General features: G+C 39.1%; 1 protein-coding gene across 2 annotated transcripts in view; it reads left to right on the plus strand.

Annotated features, from left to right (window-relative positions):
- Window positions 1–11,733, plus strand: part of CUL2 (cullin 2) — a 43,366-nt gene extending 31,633 nt beyond the window's left edge. The window contains exons 17-22 of one of the 2 annotated variants that reach the window (XM_015812016.1): window positions 3,069–3,135; window positions 4,050–4,252; window positions 6,784–6,885; window positions 7,768–7,773; window positions 10,055–10,171; window positions 11,143–11,733. In XM_015812016.1, the coding sequence (XP_015667502.1) occupies window positions 3,069–3,135; window positions 4,050–4,252; window positions 6,784–6,885; window positions 7,768–7,773; window positions 10,055–10,171; window positions 11,143–11,274 (627 nt within the window). In that variant the 3' untranslated portion in view covers window positions 11,275–11,733. The remainder of the gene's footprint in view (window positions 1–3,068; window positions 3,136–4,049; window positions 4,253–6,783; window positions 6,886–7,767; window positions 7,774–10,054; window positions 10,172–11,142) is intronic. The other variant, XM_015812017.1, reaches the window with a different exon arrangement.
- Window positions 11,734–19,735: the final 8,002 nt, after the last annotated feature.

Genomic DNA, 19,735 nt, shown 5'->3' on the forward strand with positions numbered 1-19,735 from the left:
CTGCGAAACATTTTAAATCCAAATTTCTTTTTCTGACAAAGAGTAAAGAATTAAATTGGGAGACTAAGATGGCCATTTCTAGCTTGTTCTGCTTTCATCAGTTAGCCATACCCTTTATGGGATTCGAACCTGGGCAGTTTTACATACTAGGCAGTGATTTAACCACCAAGCCACAGGCTCTCCTCCCCTCTTTGCCAGCCAGTCAAGAGAGTATATACAGGAAGTTTTTCAGACAGACCGGTCTGATTGATTACACCTTGACATTTTAACTGCTATACTGCAGTTTTACTTTTTACAATATCTTTTGCCTTGCAGCCCCCCAACTAGGGGCGTTAAGCAGGCTCAAGTCGCAACTGCGAAACATTTTTATATCCAAATTTCTTTTTCTGACAAAGAGTTAAAGAATTAAATTGGGAGACTAAGATGGCCATTTCTAGCTTGTTCTGCTTTCATCAGTTAGCTATACCCTTTATGGGATCCGAACCTGGGCAGTATTAATGTCTTCTACAACCTGATGCAATCCTAGGAATTGCAATTCAGATACATCTGGATGATACCTGATTACAAAAAGTTGCAAAGAAGCTTAGTATGGAAATAATTGTCTAAAACAGTGATGGCAAACCTTTTAGAGACCGAGTGCCCAAAAACTGGCCCCGCCCCCGCTCCACCCCCTGCCCTGCCCCCGCCCCCACCCCGTCCCCCACCCTACCTGCCCGCAGGGCCACTCACCACCTCCAGGGCCCGCCGCAGATCGCCCTGGCAGCCCAGCAGCGCCATGGCCATGTCCTCTGCCCGCAACCCGCAGCATCAACTGTGCGGGATGGGGCGTGAGGGCAGAGTCTAGTCTACGCTGCCTGGCTGCTATGTCCTTGGCTGCGCTGCTCTGTATAGGCCATGCTCGGGGGTGAGTCTCCTCCACGGGGGCTGCTGGTGAGGAGGGGGTCGCGGGGGGAGGCGAGGCTGGGGCAATGGCACATGTGCCCACAGAGAGGGCTCCTAGTGCCGCCTCTGGCACGCGTGCCATAGGTTTGCCACCATTGGTCTAAAACTTTGAAGAGGCTGCCAGGTTCCAAAGAATTTTGCCCAAAATTTCTCTTGTCTCCATTAAATTCCTTACTAAATCAATCTGGGATGCAAATGTGGCTGGCATAATGTCAGTGGGCATTCAAGACAGCTGTTGAAGAATTGACGGAATGTTTAGCTTTTTTTGTGTACTTCTTTGCAGTTAGATAAAATTGTGTAATAAGCAAATTCTTAATTGACTTCCTTGCACATTTTGCAAATGGAAAGCCAGCTTGATCCTCAATGAGAACTTTGTGTTTATCAAATTATGTGTTTGCTTTCGGATTCATTAGATTAGAGGTAATTGACTAATATTATTTGAATTTAGCTAGAATTTGGTTTTTATTTTTAGTTCATTTCAGGGGGAAAAGAGCTATGAAATAGAACATTTATTCTTTCTTTTTTAAAATCTTATGACAGCAGCAGGAGAAGACATCCCCCCCATATTCTGAGGCTTGGGAAATAAAATTTAAATCAGTTAAATTAAATGATATTGTACTAACTTCCACTCTGGGTATTAATTTCATAAAACATCAATTAAGGTGTGTGCACTTGATTTATGGGATTAAATAGGTACTCATGTAATGCACACTTTTAATATTTCATAGAAAGTCATTAATGTGAGGTTTATCTTTTTGCAATCACTGTAGCAAGAGATTCAAAATACTTTTTAGAGTTATTTAAGAATCTGTAGAAAGCCTCTTCCATTTTTCTTTCGTCAAAGGACAAATTGTTCTAAGTGCTGTTTGAAGTTTCTCATAAAACAGCTTGCCCTGTTAAAATAAACAGCTAAAGGAATGGAGGTACTATTGTTCCTGTTCTGAATGTTTTTGTTATGATGATAGACTACTGTGCAGTGTGGCTTATTGTTGAGAATTGATTTGCAACTTTTGAAGCACAATTTTAGTACTGGGACTCCTAAATGTCTTTTAAATCATCATCCAAGAAGAAATTGCTAGCTAGAACATTTTTCATGTTCTTTAGGTTATGTCTTTAGGAGTTTGAGATGCCCAATGAATAAAAAAGTAAAGTGTCCCATTTCTCCTATCTATGATGATGATGTGGACTTCTTAAAAGTAGTTCCCAATTTCTCTACAGTCTCCATTTTCAAATGGGATTGATAGTGATTTGGGGCACATTGTTGCCATGTTATATACAAATGTACAAATTCATTTAAAAGTAGCTCTGAGTATAAAAAACAAAATATTGCTCAATGGGACCTTGGAGGTCTTCTAGTCCAACCCCCTGTTCAAGCAGGAGATCCTATACCATTTCAGACAACTGGCTGCCCAGTCTTTTCTTAAAAACCTCCAGTGATGAAGCACCCACAACTTCTGAAGTTGCGTAATAAATCTATAGTAGCAAATTGTAATGTTATGTGGGGATGATCACCAATTTACACACCAACAATTAGTGTGTAAAAGATACATCAGCCCACAGGAAAGTTTCCTTGGAAACTTTTCAAAAAGGAAAAGTTTGGGAAATAAAAGAAAGAGGGGAAAATAACTTTCAATCTTGCAAGATTCTGTAATGTAGCTTTACAATAAAGATAGTGCTAATATTTCTAGGTGTGCTTCTTGACTGGACTACCTTTCAGGGCACAAATAATTTGGATCCAGATTTTCAGGTTGGGGAGGAAGAGTTAGAATTGTAAGATGTCTTGGGTAGCTTTGAATAAATCAGTGTTTCTCATCTCTGTGAAGGTGAATGAATGTAAACTGAGAAGCACCAAGAAATCATTGTTTCTGTGATGTGATATTCAGTTAAGTTTTGCTTCATTGTCCAGGGTTCCGCATTCAGAAGTAGAACTTTTTTACAATATATAGATGAATATTTCTACTATGTGTAATTCAGTTATTCCACTTTGACCTTAGATAGACTATCTAAAATGCTTATTTTCAATTAACCTTTGTTGTGTTTCAGATAAGATCATTATTTTTAATGTTTTTAAAAATATTTTTTCTGCCCTTGAAATATTTGACCAAAATGATTGTTTTGTTTTTCAGTTTGAATTATTTTACAGTCAACATTTCAGTGGAAGGAAACTTACCTGGTTACATTATCTTTGCACAGGTAAAATAAATTTACATGATCCTTAGCTTTTGAAAGAATAACTATTTTGCTTAGTTGAAATGTATATTGCACATCTTTTGAAATTTTGATGAAGATGATGATGATAAGCCTTAAATTTAAATTATTTTCTCTATTTTAGCTAATCTGGTTTCTTAATATATCTCAGTTGGATATTTTTATTACATCTCTTGTGGTTGTTATCTGAAAAATCAATTGTTTTAAATTTTATACTTTACATTCTCGATTGATTTTTTTTTTCAGGAGAAAAACTAAATCAAGCATTGTAACTTAAGTTTTTAAAAATGCTTCTGTATCCCCTATAATTTTCAAAGTTATAATCCTCGACTTATAACAGTTCATTTAATAACCGTTCACAGTTACAGCTGCACTGAAAAAGGTGACTTATGGCTATTTTTCATACTTAAGACCGTTGCAGCATCCCACAGTCATTTGATCAAAATTCAGGTGCTTGGCAACTGACTCATGTTTATGACGGTTGCAGTGTCCTGGGATCATAGGATCACTATTTGTAACCTTCTGACAAGCAAAGTCAATGGAGAAGCCAGATTTGCTTAACAACCGTGTTATTAACGTAACAACTGTAGTGATTCATTTAACAACTTTGTCAAGAAAGGTCACAAAATAGGGCAAAATTCTCTTTAACAACGGTCTCGCTTAGCAACATAAATTTTGGGCTCAGTTCTGGTCATAAATCAAAGGCTACCTGTAGCATCCTTTTTAAAAATCTAATTTCTCTTCAGAACAGTCTTGCAAATTCAGTTCTTGTTTTGCTGTATCCTTGGATCGAATATGGCTTTCTTCCTGCCGCCAAGTTGGAGGAATGAAGTGAGGCTTTATTAATAATTTTTGAGGTTTAATTCAATTAATTCATTACCTTTATACTTAACTTGCAGGCGAGGTCAAAATGAATTATTTGTGCAAACCCTATGTAGCCATGGTTACCACTTACCAAATGGCAGTGCTGCTGGCCTTTAACAATAGCGAAACCGTCAGTTACAAAGAGCTCCAGGATAGCACACAAATGAATGAGAAGGAGCTGACCAAAACTATCAAATCATTGCTTGATGTCAAAATGATCAACCATGACTCAGATAAGGTAAGTTACAAAAAAGGACACATTTGGGGGGGGGCATTTTTCTATTATATGTTTTGAAAAAATAGGAATAATAGATGGTACAAATAAGAAAAACAGGTACAGATAGAGAAATACAGATTAGTAACAAAACTGAACGATTATGAAGCAAATATATTCTAATGCAGGGGTAGTCAACCTTGGCTCTTTTATGACTCGTGGACTTCAACTCCCAGAATATGGTTAAAAAGTCACTGAATATAGAGAGGATAAAGTGAAAATTTATAACTGCTTTAAAGAGCATCAGAAATTATTTCTTTTTTCTTTTCTGTCTTTTTCTTTTATTTCTTACCCACATTACTTTTCTTTCTTTTTCTTTAAATTTATATTATTTTTTCCTCTGAGAAAAACCTCTCTAATGAAAATTAGTTTTAAAAAAGAAGCTTATAATATTGTAATATACTTCATAGTCATTTTATGATCAAAAATGTGCAAGTCCCCCTATTGAGCTTTATGTTAAAAACTTGTTAGTTCAGTTCAAAAAACACTATAGATAGTAAGTAAAGCATTAATGTAAAGCAGGGGTGTGAAACTGCCAGCCCGCGGGCTGGATGCGTCATGGCGAAACCACGCCCACCCCATTGCCAGCAATGGAAAAAAAGTCATATGTCGCGACACATCAGATGACGAGTTTGACACCCCTGATGTAAAGCATGCATTATACATTAAATTAAGACATGAAGTTTAAAATTTTGGAGATAGCATGATTCTGTGGATAAGGTTGTAGTCCAACAATGCTTTAAAATTAAAATTATATTCTGTATTGAATTTATTTTTTAAATACAAAGGTTTCCTAGCCATTGAAGCAGCTTAATTAGCCATTTTACCAAAAGTTGTTGTTTTCTAGAGATGTCTTTGTGTATAAGATATTTTTTGAAAGAGCTGAATTGTTGCTTCAAATTTACTTTCAGTATATTTGAAATACTTGTTTGTACATAACTGCTTAAAAAGTGTTTTTGGTGTGCTTAGCATTTTCCATTCTTCATTTCTATAAATCACCCAAATGCTTTTTAAGCTTCTTGAACACAGTCCTAATGTACTTGGCAAAGGACTTGAAATTCATAGAGCTTTGAAAATTTATTTTAAATATGACTTTCTCTTCGAAAAGAAAGAGAAAGGGAGGGGCGACTCCTAAGAATCCCATTGGTCACACTTTAGAATTGTGGTTGTCTGTATTAACTCGTGGACATTTGAAAAGGACTTCAGACGTCACCACAAATACATATATTTTAAGCAGTTGCTTGCGTGCTCTACTGTAGCCCAGAGAGTACCCAAGTGTACCATTTATATGTGATACCGTGTAAATTAGCTGAGAGAGGAAAATTACCATTGTGTCATTAGATCATTCATGAACTGCTTGATATTGGCTTAACATGCTGCATGTATCCTGTCCCATGGCATGTAAGTTAGCATGGCATATCATATGAGCTCATCTAGTTGCAAGTTACTCTACAAATTGTGCCCATGTGATGAAAAAGGACATTGAAACAGTGACACGCCTATTACTGCCTTGTGAATTTTACAGATACATTAGGTCACTCTATGTTGTATCCCAAATTGCCTGGGAGGCCATATAAATTTTTACAGGAACCTTCTCCTTCAGGATTTAAAACCATTCATTATAAGTGTCATAGCTCAATTTTGTATTCTACAATGAAAGCAAAATATAATAGATCAAAGAAATATTTATCTTTTGTTTTAAAATACTACTTGGTTTGGTATATCTTAACGGTTAATTATAGAGAATATGAGGTTTTTATTTTTATTTTATACCTATTAATGTTTTAGATCTACCTCCTGGGCAAAATTTTTATTAATATAGCATTTGAGGAGTTAATGTCATATTCCGTTATTTACTTTGCTATTGTTAGTCTGTTATTGTATTTGTTTGTTTTACTCGTTTTTTGTTTCGTTTTTTTAAATTTTTCTGATCATTGACCAAATACGTCTTATTGGTTGATACTCTACAAATTATGATGCAAATGCCGTCGTAGAGCCAATGGTAGTATTAAAATGTGCCTTTTGTCACTATAATTTAAACCTACCCTTAATGTTATTTCTAGCCAATAAACTGAAAGTAAGTTGCTTCTCAAGTGATGCTGTTTTGTTAAGGGCCTCTTAACTACAAAATATTCTCCTCTGTTGCCAAAAGATATTTTCCAAAAAGATCACATTTACTACATGTTAATCTTACTAACATGAATGTTTCTGTGTTTCTTTTATTGAAAGAATTATATTGGGGTTAGTTTGAAAACATATGTACTACTTTCACTATCTTAGGCATCCAAGATGCTCTGTAGAGAATTGAAGTAGTTCAAACTTGCCAAATTGAATAAGTAGCAATATGTTTATATTTCATCAGTGGAGATGTAATCCATATGCAAGCACAGATTTTCAAAGCAAGATGCTTTCCCTTAAACTGACAAGTTGTTGATATGTTTGGCATCATTTATATGTGTGTGAAAGGAGGAAAAACACTCTTTTTTTTCTTGCAGGAGGATATAGAGGCAGAGTCCACTTTTTCATTAAATATGAATTTTAGCAGTAAACGAACAAAATTTAAAATCACTACTTCAATGCAAAAAGACACCCCCCAGGCAAGTATTGCTAATGTCAATAATAACATATATAAGCTGTATTTCATGAGGGACCTAACACTGAATAACATCTCTTTTAAGTCAAGCTCACTTCTGGACATTTCTGTACAGCTTTCTTGGCATCCTTTCCTTCCAAAATAATTTATGGGCTTCCAAGGCTTGTCTACAAAGTCCTTCCTTATCCCAGTACTAACCAGTTCTGACATTGATTAGCAGCTGAGCCCAGACAACTGACTTAGGGTTGCTACTTAATGAAACATAAAAGTGAAACATGGAAACAGTTGCAGACTTTGTGAGATTAGCAATTTGGGAGCATACTTTTTGACATTCCCTTTCTAGGATTGCATTGTCTCAACTATGGGTTGGATCCCCAGTTAATAATATCGAGAGGAAGCCCATTGAAATCGTGACTAACAAAGTTCATTACTTTCAGCAGGTCTTCTTTAAAACTACATCAAACATTTACTAATAATATCAGAAATAAATAATCAAAAAGCAGCTTGTTTAACACTTCTACCTAACTAGCTTTTCTAATTTTTTTTAAAAAAATGTTATATTCCTGAAGGTTTGGGGCAATTGAAGGCAAATTCAGGATTTTTTTTTTTTTTTAGTAATTCAGCAATTAAATACAATTAAATAAATAAATTCCTTCAAAATGAGATGGAAAATATATTTTAGAGGGGAGAATCCGAAATATTTCTAAATGTGTATCTTTTCAAAATTAACAGCCATAAAAAAACAAACATAAAAAATAGCATATTCTGTTTTCTGATTTATTGCTGCTTGGTTCTTTTTCATTTCATCTGGTGAAAACTACCTATTCTCTACTCTTTGACATAACTTGGAATCTTTTTTGGAAATGCAACCCCTATGCATTTTTAGTGCAAGGTAAGATCCATTTACCACTTCCAGACACCGCAGGGAGCCAGAATTGTTTATTGCGTATAAGTAAGCAACATGGTGGTTTCTGCTGCCTGTGGATGTTGCTAGTAAATTTAGATAGCTTTATCTGTTTATTTTATATTTATTTCATTCTTTACAATTCTAGCCTATATGATCAGTGCCCATATGTTCAGTGGTATTTATCTCCCAATAAGGTTATGACATTAATTCTTCATTTATTTTCTTTACTATCTGTTTTTGTTCAGAACATCTCTGATTTGCTTCAACATGCATTAAATTCTATTTATCATTTCCCTTTAACTTACAAGGGATATGTAGGTCTCCCCACAAGACCCTTATTTTGTATTTTATTTATTTGTTTACTAATGATTTGGGTATATTTGAAAGTAGTAACACTATTCAAGAACATTATGATCATTAATACATTGATGTAATATTAATTACATTGTCAACATTATTACATTAATAAATATAACAATTCACACCAGATGTTTCTAATACAGTTTTACCAATAATTATCTAAAATTAATTTTATTAGCCAGTACCCTATTTTGGAAATGATAGCCAAAATGGCATTACCACTATATAAATTATACATTTATCTTCAAATAATTTTATTTTTTGTACAAATAATGTTTTTGTTGAAAATACTTTCTGAATTTTATCATTTACATTAATTTGTTTTAAACTACGGTATTTCAAATATAGTTATTGTGCTACTTGCATAATAAAATGCCTTTCTAGGAAGACATTATTAGCCGAAGTTGGCCGAGAATTTTTTCTTCATAGGATCACTTGAGATCTCATTGGTTCTGTAAGTTAGCAGTCCTGCTTACTTCAACATGTTAATAATGAATGCAGCCTCAGAAGTACAAAATAAACTTGGAATGTTTATTTCAGCCATATGTTTTAGGAAATATCTAGAACAGCTAAGAGTTAATGTGTCTTGAACTTCAATTTCACAACAAGTATCACATTGTTCTTATTACTCCACTGATCCGATAAAGAGTCTTTGGCAAAGCAGTGCTAAATGTACTTATTAAGGCAGTAAGCTTCTCTAAGATGATTGAAATTACTCTTTGTTTTTAAGGTGTTTGACCATATTTTCTCAAAAGTATTTGTTTTTCAATGTACATGGAATTTTTTTTTATTTTGTTCCTTAACTTTAGCAGTTTATAGCACTATACTTCACATTCTGAAAAAGTATTCCTGTTGATTTCATTTCAGATTTTATAATCTGATAATCAGATTTAAAGAACAGTAAAATAAATGTTGTCCTTGTTTAAGATCTTAAAATTATCAATTCTTTTTTATCTTCAATGATAATTCTATAATATTCCATTTTTATTGTGTCTGGAATCTTTCTGGTTCTGATTAAAAGATGAGCTGAACTGAATTTGGCTACTGGTTCATTTAGTTAAGCATTCTCTTTTCCATCCTCCCCTGATAATCCCAGGAAACTCGGAAACACAAAATAGTAATTCTCTGTTGTAGTTGCATCTAGCAGTTTGGTATTCAGTGGCATATTTTCTTTGAGTTTAAGATTTATACACAGCTGCTGCAAAAGTACTTAATGTACTCTATGGTGACTTCATTTATCACAGAGAGGAAAGAAGAATTCTTAGTGTTCTATCTCCATATAGAACATTATTTGGAGTTCTACCATAGGATTTAGGAATATTCAGTGAATCCAGAATTTGTAAGAACATAGGCATAGTTTGTTTGAATCTCTGTACTATAATAATAGATAAGAGATTTACTTAAGGTCTGCATCATATTGCCTGGATTTGAATAACATTGAAAGCTAAAGCGCAATATAACTGGTATGTTGTCCCAATGAAATTACTTCAGAAAAGTTGTTTTACAGGTTCAAACCAAGTATGGCCTACTTAGATCTATTTTTAGCTATCAACCTCTTTGTTTAAATCAGGGTTTTTCAAACTTGGCAACTTTAAGATGAGTCAGTTTCCTCATGTTGACTGGAGAATTCTGGGAATTAAAGTCCACAGATCTTAAAGTTGCCAACTTTGCAAAACACTGGTTTAAACTCTGGAAAAGAAGCTAAAGCAAAGGATTACCATGGTCCCTCATTCATGTTTCATTTAGTTTCTAAACTAAACCAAAGGATTAGCTTCTTCCATATAGCTTATTAAGAAAAGAATAGTTTTCATCCGGATCACAAAAGACTATATACCATTTGAATAAGGATGGCTCTGCAGGTGATCACAGCTAATAACCCGCTGAATTATACTGTCTTGTATTGCAGGAAATGGAGCAAACAAGGAGTGCTGTAGATGAAGATAGGAAAATGTACCTTCAAGCTGCAATCGTCCGCATCATGAAAGCACGAAAGTTGTTGCGACACAATGCTCTCATTCAGGAGGTAAGATTATGTGCCACTTGGCGAGTAGAAATCTTGTTAAGTGGGGTGGTTAGTTGGGCCAATTGAAATAAGGTGGTTGTCCTGTGCCAGATGAAGTAAGGTGTGACGTGTTGTACTCCTCGACTTATGAATGTAATGGAATCTGGGGATTTTCTGTTGTACGTCATGATGGCCATTAGTCAAGGCACTCATGAGACCAATTTTACAATTTTTTTCTGGTGGTCATTAAGCAAACACCATAGTTGTTAAGTGAATCAATGTATTATCAGTGGTTTTTGATGGAAATCAGCTGAAAAAACCAGAAAGCAGCAAAAAAATTCATAAAGGTCAAACAATTACTAAGCACCTGAAATGCTGTCATTTGACCACCATCAAAGAGAGTATGTACAACTCCTGAACCAGGTTGTAAATAGCTTTTGGGGAAGGAGGTCCTCATAATTTCATAACGGCACTAAGCAAGGACTATCTATAGTGGGTTACAGGTACATATCTTATGATATATAATGTCATGCTCAGTATTCTTTAACCTCCATTAACTGACCAGCTTAAAATATGTTGTCTTGCATCAGAAAGATTGTTGATGACGCTTGAATGTAAATGGTTTTGTTTATACGCAATTCTGAGCCTGTTCATGGTGACGCATGGCATATTAATATCCAAACGTGAATTGAATGGTAGTATTTTTCCTTTTCACAAAAGTGCTTTTCCAAAAGTTGTGATCCTAGACATTGTTGCCTCTGCATGAATTAGGAACTTTGCCCCAAGCTCTTCACTTGCTCCAGAAATACACAAACTGGTCTGCAATTTTGGGAAAATGAATCTCTGTTAAAATCTATCTATATCTATCGTGTGTGTGTGTGTGTTTGTGTGTGTGTGTATGTACTTGGCTTGGTTTTGAAATCCCCCTCCCCCCATCTTCTTTAATTAGGCAGCATTTACATCAGGTTTTCTTTCTTCTCTCCTTTGCACAGGTAATTAGCCAATCAAGAGCTAGGTTTAACCCAAGTATCAGCATGATTAAGAAGTGTATTGAAGTTCTGATAGACAAACAGTACATTGAACGGAGCCAGGCCTCGGCAGACGAGTACAGCTATGTAGCATGAGTTTAATATTCTGCAGATATGGCTGTAAGGAGATTGTTTCTGTCTCTGCTTGGTGTGTTTTGTGGGGAAAAAAGCAGGTCTGTGGTGCCTCCATAACTGGTCACTTGGCAGCCCCTGTTTTTTCTGCTGTTTACAACATCACCAGTGCCACGTCATGAGCATCAGTGAAGAAAAAAGCCTATAGTTATCCCGAGCTCATGTCATTATGACATTTCTTTAAAACTTTATTAAAAGAGAATGAGTGAAGTCTTGCTGAAATGTGGACATTTTGGTTGGATACCATTCTTCCCCTTCCACCTCTCCATCCTCCCACGTTTGCAGTTGATGTTTTTTTTAATGTATCTTAAAACACAAACTTAAAATAGACTAAATATTGTAATATGGCAGATAACATAATAATTGTATCTACACTGAAATGTAAAAAAGACAAACACAGTACTACTGCTTATCAAATAAATAAAAAATGGAATATGTGGTGCAACTTGTTTTAATTTATAAATTGAACTATTGTTTTCACTGTAAGCATCTTTGTAGCTCATTCCTGGGCATTTTACTGTTTGATCAGCAAGGTTTAGCTCATATTTAGGGATGCCCTTGCTCTGTAAAATTAATGATTGTATTTCCAAATTACTCTGTTTAGGAGCCAGCTTGGAAAAGGGATAATTCTGTTTAGGTGGTTTCTCTTATGCTGATTTTATCTATGAAAGAATGGATCATGTGGATGCTACCTCACTGTGATTGGATTTGTCTTAGAAGGCAGGAATAAGTTTTAAAATGCTCCCCCTTTCCATGTAGTTGCCCTCATAGGAATAGAAAAACTAAAGGCTACTTTATTACATCAATTTTCATTTATATGATGGCATTTTTGACAACTCAAATTGTGAAGAAAAGTTGTTATGAACCAGGCTACCTAAACTCACAGTGGGAAATGGTTCCGCTTAATAAGTTTACACTAAGATTTCAAGTACTTGAATATTTAACGAAGTGCCACTAAACCACTGCTTGGTTTTGTTGCATTAAAATAATGTTGAATGATGTCCTGGCCTATAAGAATTTTTAAAAGTCCCTGTGAATTATAAAATCCAGCCTTTTTTTCCCCCTTTCCCTGCTTGGCTCCTTTAGACAAAATCTCTGTATAATTTGTCAATGAACATCTTCTAATCCTTATAACATCTTCCCCATCTGTGTAGAAAGAATAGATCAAGTGCGTCTGTGATTCCTTGTATCTAAGAATGTCAGGCATAGTTCAGTGCAACACTTGTTTTGCAGCTGTCTTTCGCAGTACCCTTTTCAATCATGGAAACTGTCCTATCTGTAAAAAAAATCACTAGTCTACAAGGACAGATTACTTATCTAGGGTCTGTAATCTCTGCTATTCAGGCAGAAATTAGGTGTCCAGTTCAGCCCCTCTACTCCACTGAGCCTCCAAGCTATCAGCCCCCTCTACCACAAAGATCCTGCAGGAGAAGGGCAGTGTGGAGAACCGTGGGATCTGGCAGGGTGAAAGCTGTGAACCATAAACACAAAGCTTTTGCTGTGTCCCTGTACAACAGATACTGTGCCCTTGCTGACCTTAATAGGGACATTAAGGAGACAGGTAAAGGTATTTGTGATAACAACTCAAATAAGCAGGGGATCTTGGTCCGAGATGAAGAACTTGTTTTTGACAGGGAGAAGTGCAGATCAGATATTACACATCAGTCATGCAAGAACAGAAAGGCACCCAAAAAGAGAAGCCACCTTCTGGTTGGTGATTCAATTATAAGAGATGTAAATTTAGGAAAGGACACAGAGGTTTCAAATGAGGTCAGGTGTCTTCCAGGTGCTACTGCCAGTAGGGACAAGAAGCGTATTTGTAAAATAATCAAGAATGCCAGCAAGGACTGTGATGTGGAGGCTATTGTACATCTTGGCACTAATGATCTGTCCCAAAAAGATGTACTCACTGTGCAGAATGACTTCCAGAGCCTGGGGCAGGAACTTAGCAGAATAGGCTATAGGCTTATTTTTTCAGAGGTCTTACCAGTGTATAAGGACCAAAATGGAAAAGGCCAGTGTATAGCACAGTGGTTCTCAACCTTTTTAATGCCGCGACCCCAACCGGTCGTAAGTCGAGGACTAAACCGGTCGTAAGTCGAGGACTAAACCAGTCGTAAGTCGAGGACTACCCAACCGGTCGTAAGTCGAGGACTTTCCCTGCCCGGGAGCACCGTGCATGCGTGGTTCCGCCCCCTGCGCCGGCCGAGGTATAGCTGGCAAGTGGCAGAGACGGAGCAGGCCGACTACCAGCTGGCCCAGCCCAAGGGAGGTAAGGCACCCGCCGGAAAAGGGGGAAAAAATGGCGGACAAAAAAAATGGCAGACAAAAAAAATAGCGGGCAGCCTTGCTTGCCGACCCCCATGAAATGGTCGATCGACCCCAAATGGGGTCCCGACCCACAGGTTGAGAACCACTGGTATAGCACAATTCAATATGTGGCTAAAGGAGTGGAGTAAAGGGGAAAGCTTTGGATATATTAGTCACGATGTCAGCAGCTGGTCCAATGAAAAAATGTACAAAAGAGATGGTTTGCATCCATCAAAGAAAGGGACTGAGTTACTTGGCTATAAATTTACAGATTTTCTGGATGAATATTTAAACTAAACAGCGGGGACAGAGAGCTAACTGATACAGAACATCCCTGTCCCCGGCAATCTAAAAATTGTAGGGCTATCAGTGCATGTAACATAGATGTGTGTATGGACAAGAACATCAACCTTGCTGTCAAGCAAAATCAAGGTCTTAATAGCGAGTGCCACACAAAGTGCATTAACCAAATAGGTGGTAAGACATTAGGGGAACTCAGGCACCACACAGGTTATGTAGGAAGTAAACACAGGGTCAGTCATAAAGGACTCAAATGTCTATACACAAATGCACAGAGTGTGAACAGCAAACAGGGAGAACTAGAAATTCAAGCTAATGAGGGCAGATATGATATTGTTGCCATAACGGAAACATGGTGGGATGAAACCCACAAATGGAACACACAGCTAGAGGGATTTCAATTATTTAAAAGAAACAGACCAAATAAAAGAGGAGGTGGAGTTGCTCTCTATATAAGAAATAACTACATCTATACAGAAATAGAGCACAGCAATGATGAAAACTGTCCTGAATCCATATGGATAAATATAAAAGGGGGGGGGGGAACGACATTGCCATAGGTGTATACTATAGGCCACCCAACCAAACACAGGAAATAGATGAACTTTTTGCTGGTCAGCTAACTAAGGTATGTAGGAAGCACATCACAATAGTAATGGGGGATTTTAACTACCCTGACATCAACTGGGAGACAAACTCTGCACCAAGTGGAAGATCAAACAGATTCCTGACAAACCTAGCAGACAACTTTGTCTCCCAAAAAGTAGAGAAGGGAACTAGGGGTTAGCCATTTTGGACCTAATTCTCACTAACAGAGATGAAATGATAGAAGGTGTTGAAGCCATGGGAACCTTGGGAGGAAGTGATCATGCAATATTGGAATTCAACATTATGGAAGCAAAAGCAATAGAACACAGTCAAACTAGAGTCTTGGACTTCAAGAGAGCTAATTTCAATAAACTTAGAGAGGGTTTGGGAAGGATTACATGGATGAGAATCCTCCAGGGGAAAACAACTCAAGAGGCTTGGGAAATTTTGAAAAGTGAGATAATAAAGGCCCAGTCTAGCACAATACCAACAAAGAGGAAAAATAACAGCTCTCAAAAGAAGCCAGCATGGCTGCATAAAGCAGGGCTTTTCAACCTTTTCACCCATCGTACCACTTTTAGGATATGGCAATATCCGAGTACCACCAGTCACCTAGCAAGGTGTCAAAAACTTGATGACCAAAAAAGAAAAGGAAAAAAGTGGTAAAGTACAAGTAGTCCTCGACTTACAACAGTTCGCTTAGTGACTGTTTGAAGTTACAATGGCACTGAAAAAAGTGCTCCCCAAGCCACAGCCAAGCAAGACACCTGCCTGCCTGCCCGGCTGCACTCTTCCTCCTGTCCGAAGTTTTCATTGTTGTGAGCATTTCTGTTGAGCATTGGCAGCGGGGGTGGGTTGGGAGGGGTGTTTGATTTTTATTTCCCCCGTCTGCTGGGTGGTTGCAGCAGGTTTTGGTCACTTCACATGACCCTGGGACACTGACCATCATTATTATGAATCAGTTGCCAAGCATCTGAATGTAAATGACAAGACCCTGGAGATGCTGCAACATTCCAGCTGATCGGTGCTTCTTTTGGGCTCAGCAGAAGTGCCAGGATCAGCAACGAGAAACTTCCTGACAGTTAGAACAATTAACCAGTGGAACAACCTGCCTCCAGAAGCGGTGAATGCGCCAACACTGGAAGTTTTTAAGAAGAAACTGGACAGCCATTTGTTTGAAATAGTATAGGGTTTCCTGCCTGAGCAGGGGGTTGGAACGAACATTGGGGGATGCATCGATCCCGTGTGTGCGCTGTAGTTTGGTGGAGGTGGTGCATCACTTCCGGGAGCGGGGGTGTGCGCCATGGCTGACTGATAGCTTCCTTCGGCGTATTGTTGGCTGAGGGTATTTTGCCAAGTCACATGCGAGGGACTTTGTTGGCTTGGTCTGAACTCCTCTGCTCTGGCGTTGAGCTGAGGGGACCCAAGTTCCTGCGCGCTTACTTGTTGGAGGATCTCTCATCTTTCTGGTGGAGCGTAGCTGGCTCCCTGTTAGGCTGGCACAGCTGGTGGTCAAGCCACTCCTCTGTGGTCAGGTCTGGTGGTGATTCCTTGGGACGCTGCCTCCTATTGGCGCAGCAGGGACTCTAGTGTGGCTCAAGCTCTTTCAATCTCGTCCCCGAGCAGCGGCTGGTTCTGCTATAGGGCCGTTGGCTCTGCAGGTGGACCCATCTGGTTGCCATCAGTGGTATAGTTCGGTGGGTTCTGTGGGGCAGCAACTGTGGGAAGATCTTGTGGCACTGCCCGCTGTGTAGCCGTTGCCACTGCTGGTGGACCCATCCGGTTGCCATCAAGGGTATGGTTCAGTGGGTTTAATGGGGCAGCAATGGTGGGAAGATCTTGTGACCTAGGTGTCGCGACATCAACTCTGTGGCTGACTGGCGCATCTGGTCATTGAGATTCTTCTGTTCGTCTATTCGGTCTTGGGGGGCTTGTGGCTGGCTGTGGTGCTCTCATCTCTTCACGCTGAAACGCGCTTTGGTTGTCCACATAGGCTTGCACGCAGCTACGCCTATCTTCGTTCTCCAGATGTTCCCTATTGGACAAGAAAGTGGGCTCCTGGAGTGTTCTCCGAAGGCCTTTTGCTCTTGCCACTTTGTCTGCCACATCTCGTTGGCTTCATATGAGCTCATGCTCATCTTGAGCGGCCTTAATTCTGGTTTTCCTTATAGCTTCTTCAGCTTCTGCTTGAGCTTCTGCTTCAGCTTCTTCCGCCTTTCTTTTATCTGCTTCCGCCTTGCTTTTATCTGCTTCCGCCCTTCGTTTAGCTGCTTCAGCCTTTCTTTTGGCTGCTATTTGAGCTTCTTCGATTTCCATATCTGCCAATTCCTTCTTTTTTCGCTGCTCTTCTTGTGCTACTTGAAAGACTGTTTCGGCAGCTTTAGCATCGATGATTGCTTGCTCTGCTTGTGAAATTCGTGATGCTCAGCTGTGACGAGAAGATGCTTTCGAATGGTGGGAGGCGCCTGTGACATGCGATTGTTGGGACATGCTGGAATGTGCCTTGGATACATGGCGAAAGAAAGAGGCCTTTTCAGACATACGAGATGGAGCCGCATGCGACTGTTGGGATGGTGCATGTGAATGGCGGGAAACTTCGGACTCGGCCCTGTCGACCGGTCTGTCTCTCGGGCAAGGTTCGGGCTCTGGGAGGTGTTGTGGGCTCTCTAGGAGCTTCTTATGTTCCTCGTTTAGTAGCTTGAGGCTTTGCATCTCGCTATCGACTCTTGAGTCTCTTAATTGCTCCTGAATGTCCTTGAGTTGCCGTTCGGAGTCCATCCATTGCGCAAAGGCTTCTTCCTTATCTCCTTCCACTGCGAGCGCACGTTCGGGGGAGAGTTCCTCCTTTTGCTCTTGGTAGAGTTTGTGTAATCTCTTCCAGCATCTTTCATGGGCGCTTGTGGACGGTATCCCATTTCTCCAACAGGTTCGACCGCATGACTTCAGTAGACTTTCTTTGTCGCCTCAGGTCATAATGGCTCTGAGACGTCTTTGGCCTTGCTGAGGCTTGAACTTCAGACTCTGTGTACGAGTCAAGGTTGGCTGTTTGCAGCATTACTCCTTGACCGGCTGGTTGGGGTGCCTCATCTAGGCTGGTTGGTTGAACCCCTTCATCTAAATCAGTGGGACACTCTGCCATGGCTAGGACAGGTTCAGTACACTTCCTAGCTGTTTTGAAGCAAATTAGATGAACTTCTCTCTTTGACCACTAGGGGTTGCTGCTTGCAGATCAGCTGCTGGGGTGCTGTCTGTGGGTGGAGGCGCCACTGGGTGCATTCTCCTGTGTTTGTGTGTACTTCAGCACAGTTCACCCCTTTACCACTAGGGGTCCCTTCCTGCGGGTCAGCTACCAGGGTGCTCTTCCTTCGAGGTTCACCCTTTGTCCACAAGAGGGCTTTCTCTGGGCATGATTAAAGGTTTGCATGTAGTTCCTCCTTTAACCACTAGGGAGCGTCTGAAGAAAGGCCAGCCAAAATTCTTCTTATTACCACGTTACTGCTAGTGGCCACTGAGAGAATGTAGAGCTACAAAACTCCCACCTGGCCGTCAGGTTGCAGGCTGGAACCACTTGGTCATCAGCTCTGTGATAATAAGCAAGGATAATTGCTGCCTGTCCTTCTCCTTAATTTGCTCTCAAGCTGGAATGCCTTGGTCATCAGCTTGAGTGAGTGATTACTTTTGCTGAAGTTCACTCTGTGCCCTCTAGGGGGTGTAGGTAGCTTGGGATGAATTTAGATAACTTGCTCTTTAACTATCAGATTCACTCTGCGTAGTTAGTAATGCGTGCAGTGAAGTACCTTCTTCCCTCTATGGGATGCTCTTAGCTTGGCTTGGTATGAGCCTGCTATGTGCTGGATTAATTATCAAGTTGTTGTAATCCCACATATAAATTACAAGAAGATTGCTTAAGGAAGCTGTCATGTACAAATTGGCCACCAGGGGATGCTACTGCATTGCTATTGGGACCTCTGCATACCTTCTTCCCATTGGCATGGTTGAAATTCCAAAGGGAATTTAGCTTCTTTCACCAGTGCTATGGCTGAGTGAAGAGGTTATTTGCTTAATTGCTCTCCTTGGCAACCTGTTGCTAAGGCATGTGGACAAAGAAAGCAGCATTTGGTTGAGAGTTAATTGCCCTTTTATTGCCCTCGAAGGGGCCTCTCTCTGCCTTCTTTCTTGGCTAGCAGACTCATGAAGAAGAAACAGATATGTTGTTGCTTTGTTACTCTTCAAGCTTAAAGACTTAACATATTTCTAAACACTTAAATTTCAAATCCTTGATTTGCATTAGGCAGGTTAAGAGAGAGAGAGACGCTTCCCCTTTGAAGGCAGTGAAGAGTTAATTGCCTGCCTTTGGCTGCATTCCAAAGTAGAATATAACAAGGTGAGGGGTATCACCCTTTCCAAGCCTTTATCTGAACTTTAGAGGCAGTCTTTAAACAGTTCTTTTGCAAACGGAAATAGGTCCACAGACAATCTTCTGAAACAATTCTCTCATTGCCCCAAGCTATTGGAAGTTACCGGCAAAGAAAAGGGGAGGGGGGTACAGCCCACACTCCTTGATTTCAGAGATGCAGCCTTCACATGCAAGAAATTCTTTGCTTTAAAACATTGGCTAACATGCAGAGTTTGACTAGCAATGATTCCTTGCCAGCAGATGCTTGTCAATGCGCAGATAAATTTTATCATGCAGTGGTAACTTGCAGAGTTAACAGCGAATTAACAAAACAATGCATCTGAATCACACCTTCTTTGAAACGCTCTCTGCCAAACAGATACATTGACTTTACTTTGCAGGCATTTAGTGGGAGACTGGCCCCATCAAATTACTGTTGCAGGCGATTGAAGGAATTTAGCCACATCCAATTACTATTTGCCTTTATAAAGCTGATATGAACGCTGAACATTCTTTCACTATGCAAGAGAATCTTTACTTCCTTAAGGGCTGATGTAGAGAAAGGCTAATAATTTTACTTTTCTTCCTTCAAACTGTTGCAGGAGATCAGAGGAAAATTAATCTTAACAATTTACTATTCTGTCCCAGACAGAACAAACTGCTTTCAGTCCGATCCAGGACAGATAGATAACTCAATAGAAATGATTGCAAAATAGATAAATATGTTTATTCAGAGGAAATACTTGCAATTGTGTTGGTTGTTTCTCTTGTATATTACTCATCTGTACATTTCCATAGATAAATTGTTAATGGATTTTCCCCTTTTCTTCT

Source organism: Protobothrops mucrosquamatus, unplaced genomic scaffold (assembly GCF_001527695.2).
Source record: "Protobothrops mucrosquamatus isolate PMUCROS unplaced genomic scaffold, P.Mucros_1.0 scaffold61, whole genome shotgun sequence".
NCBI classification, from domain to species: Eukaryota; Metazoa; Chordata; class Lepidosauria; order Squamata; family Viperidae; genus Protobothrops; species Protobothrops mucrosquamatus.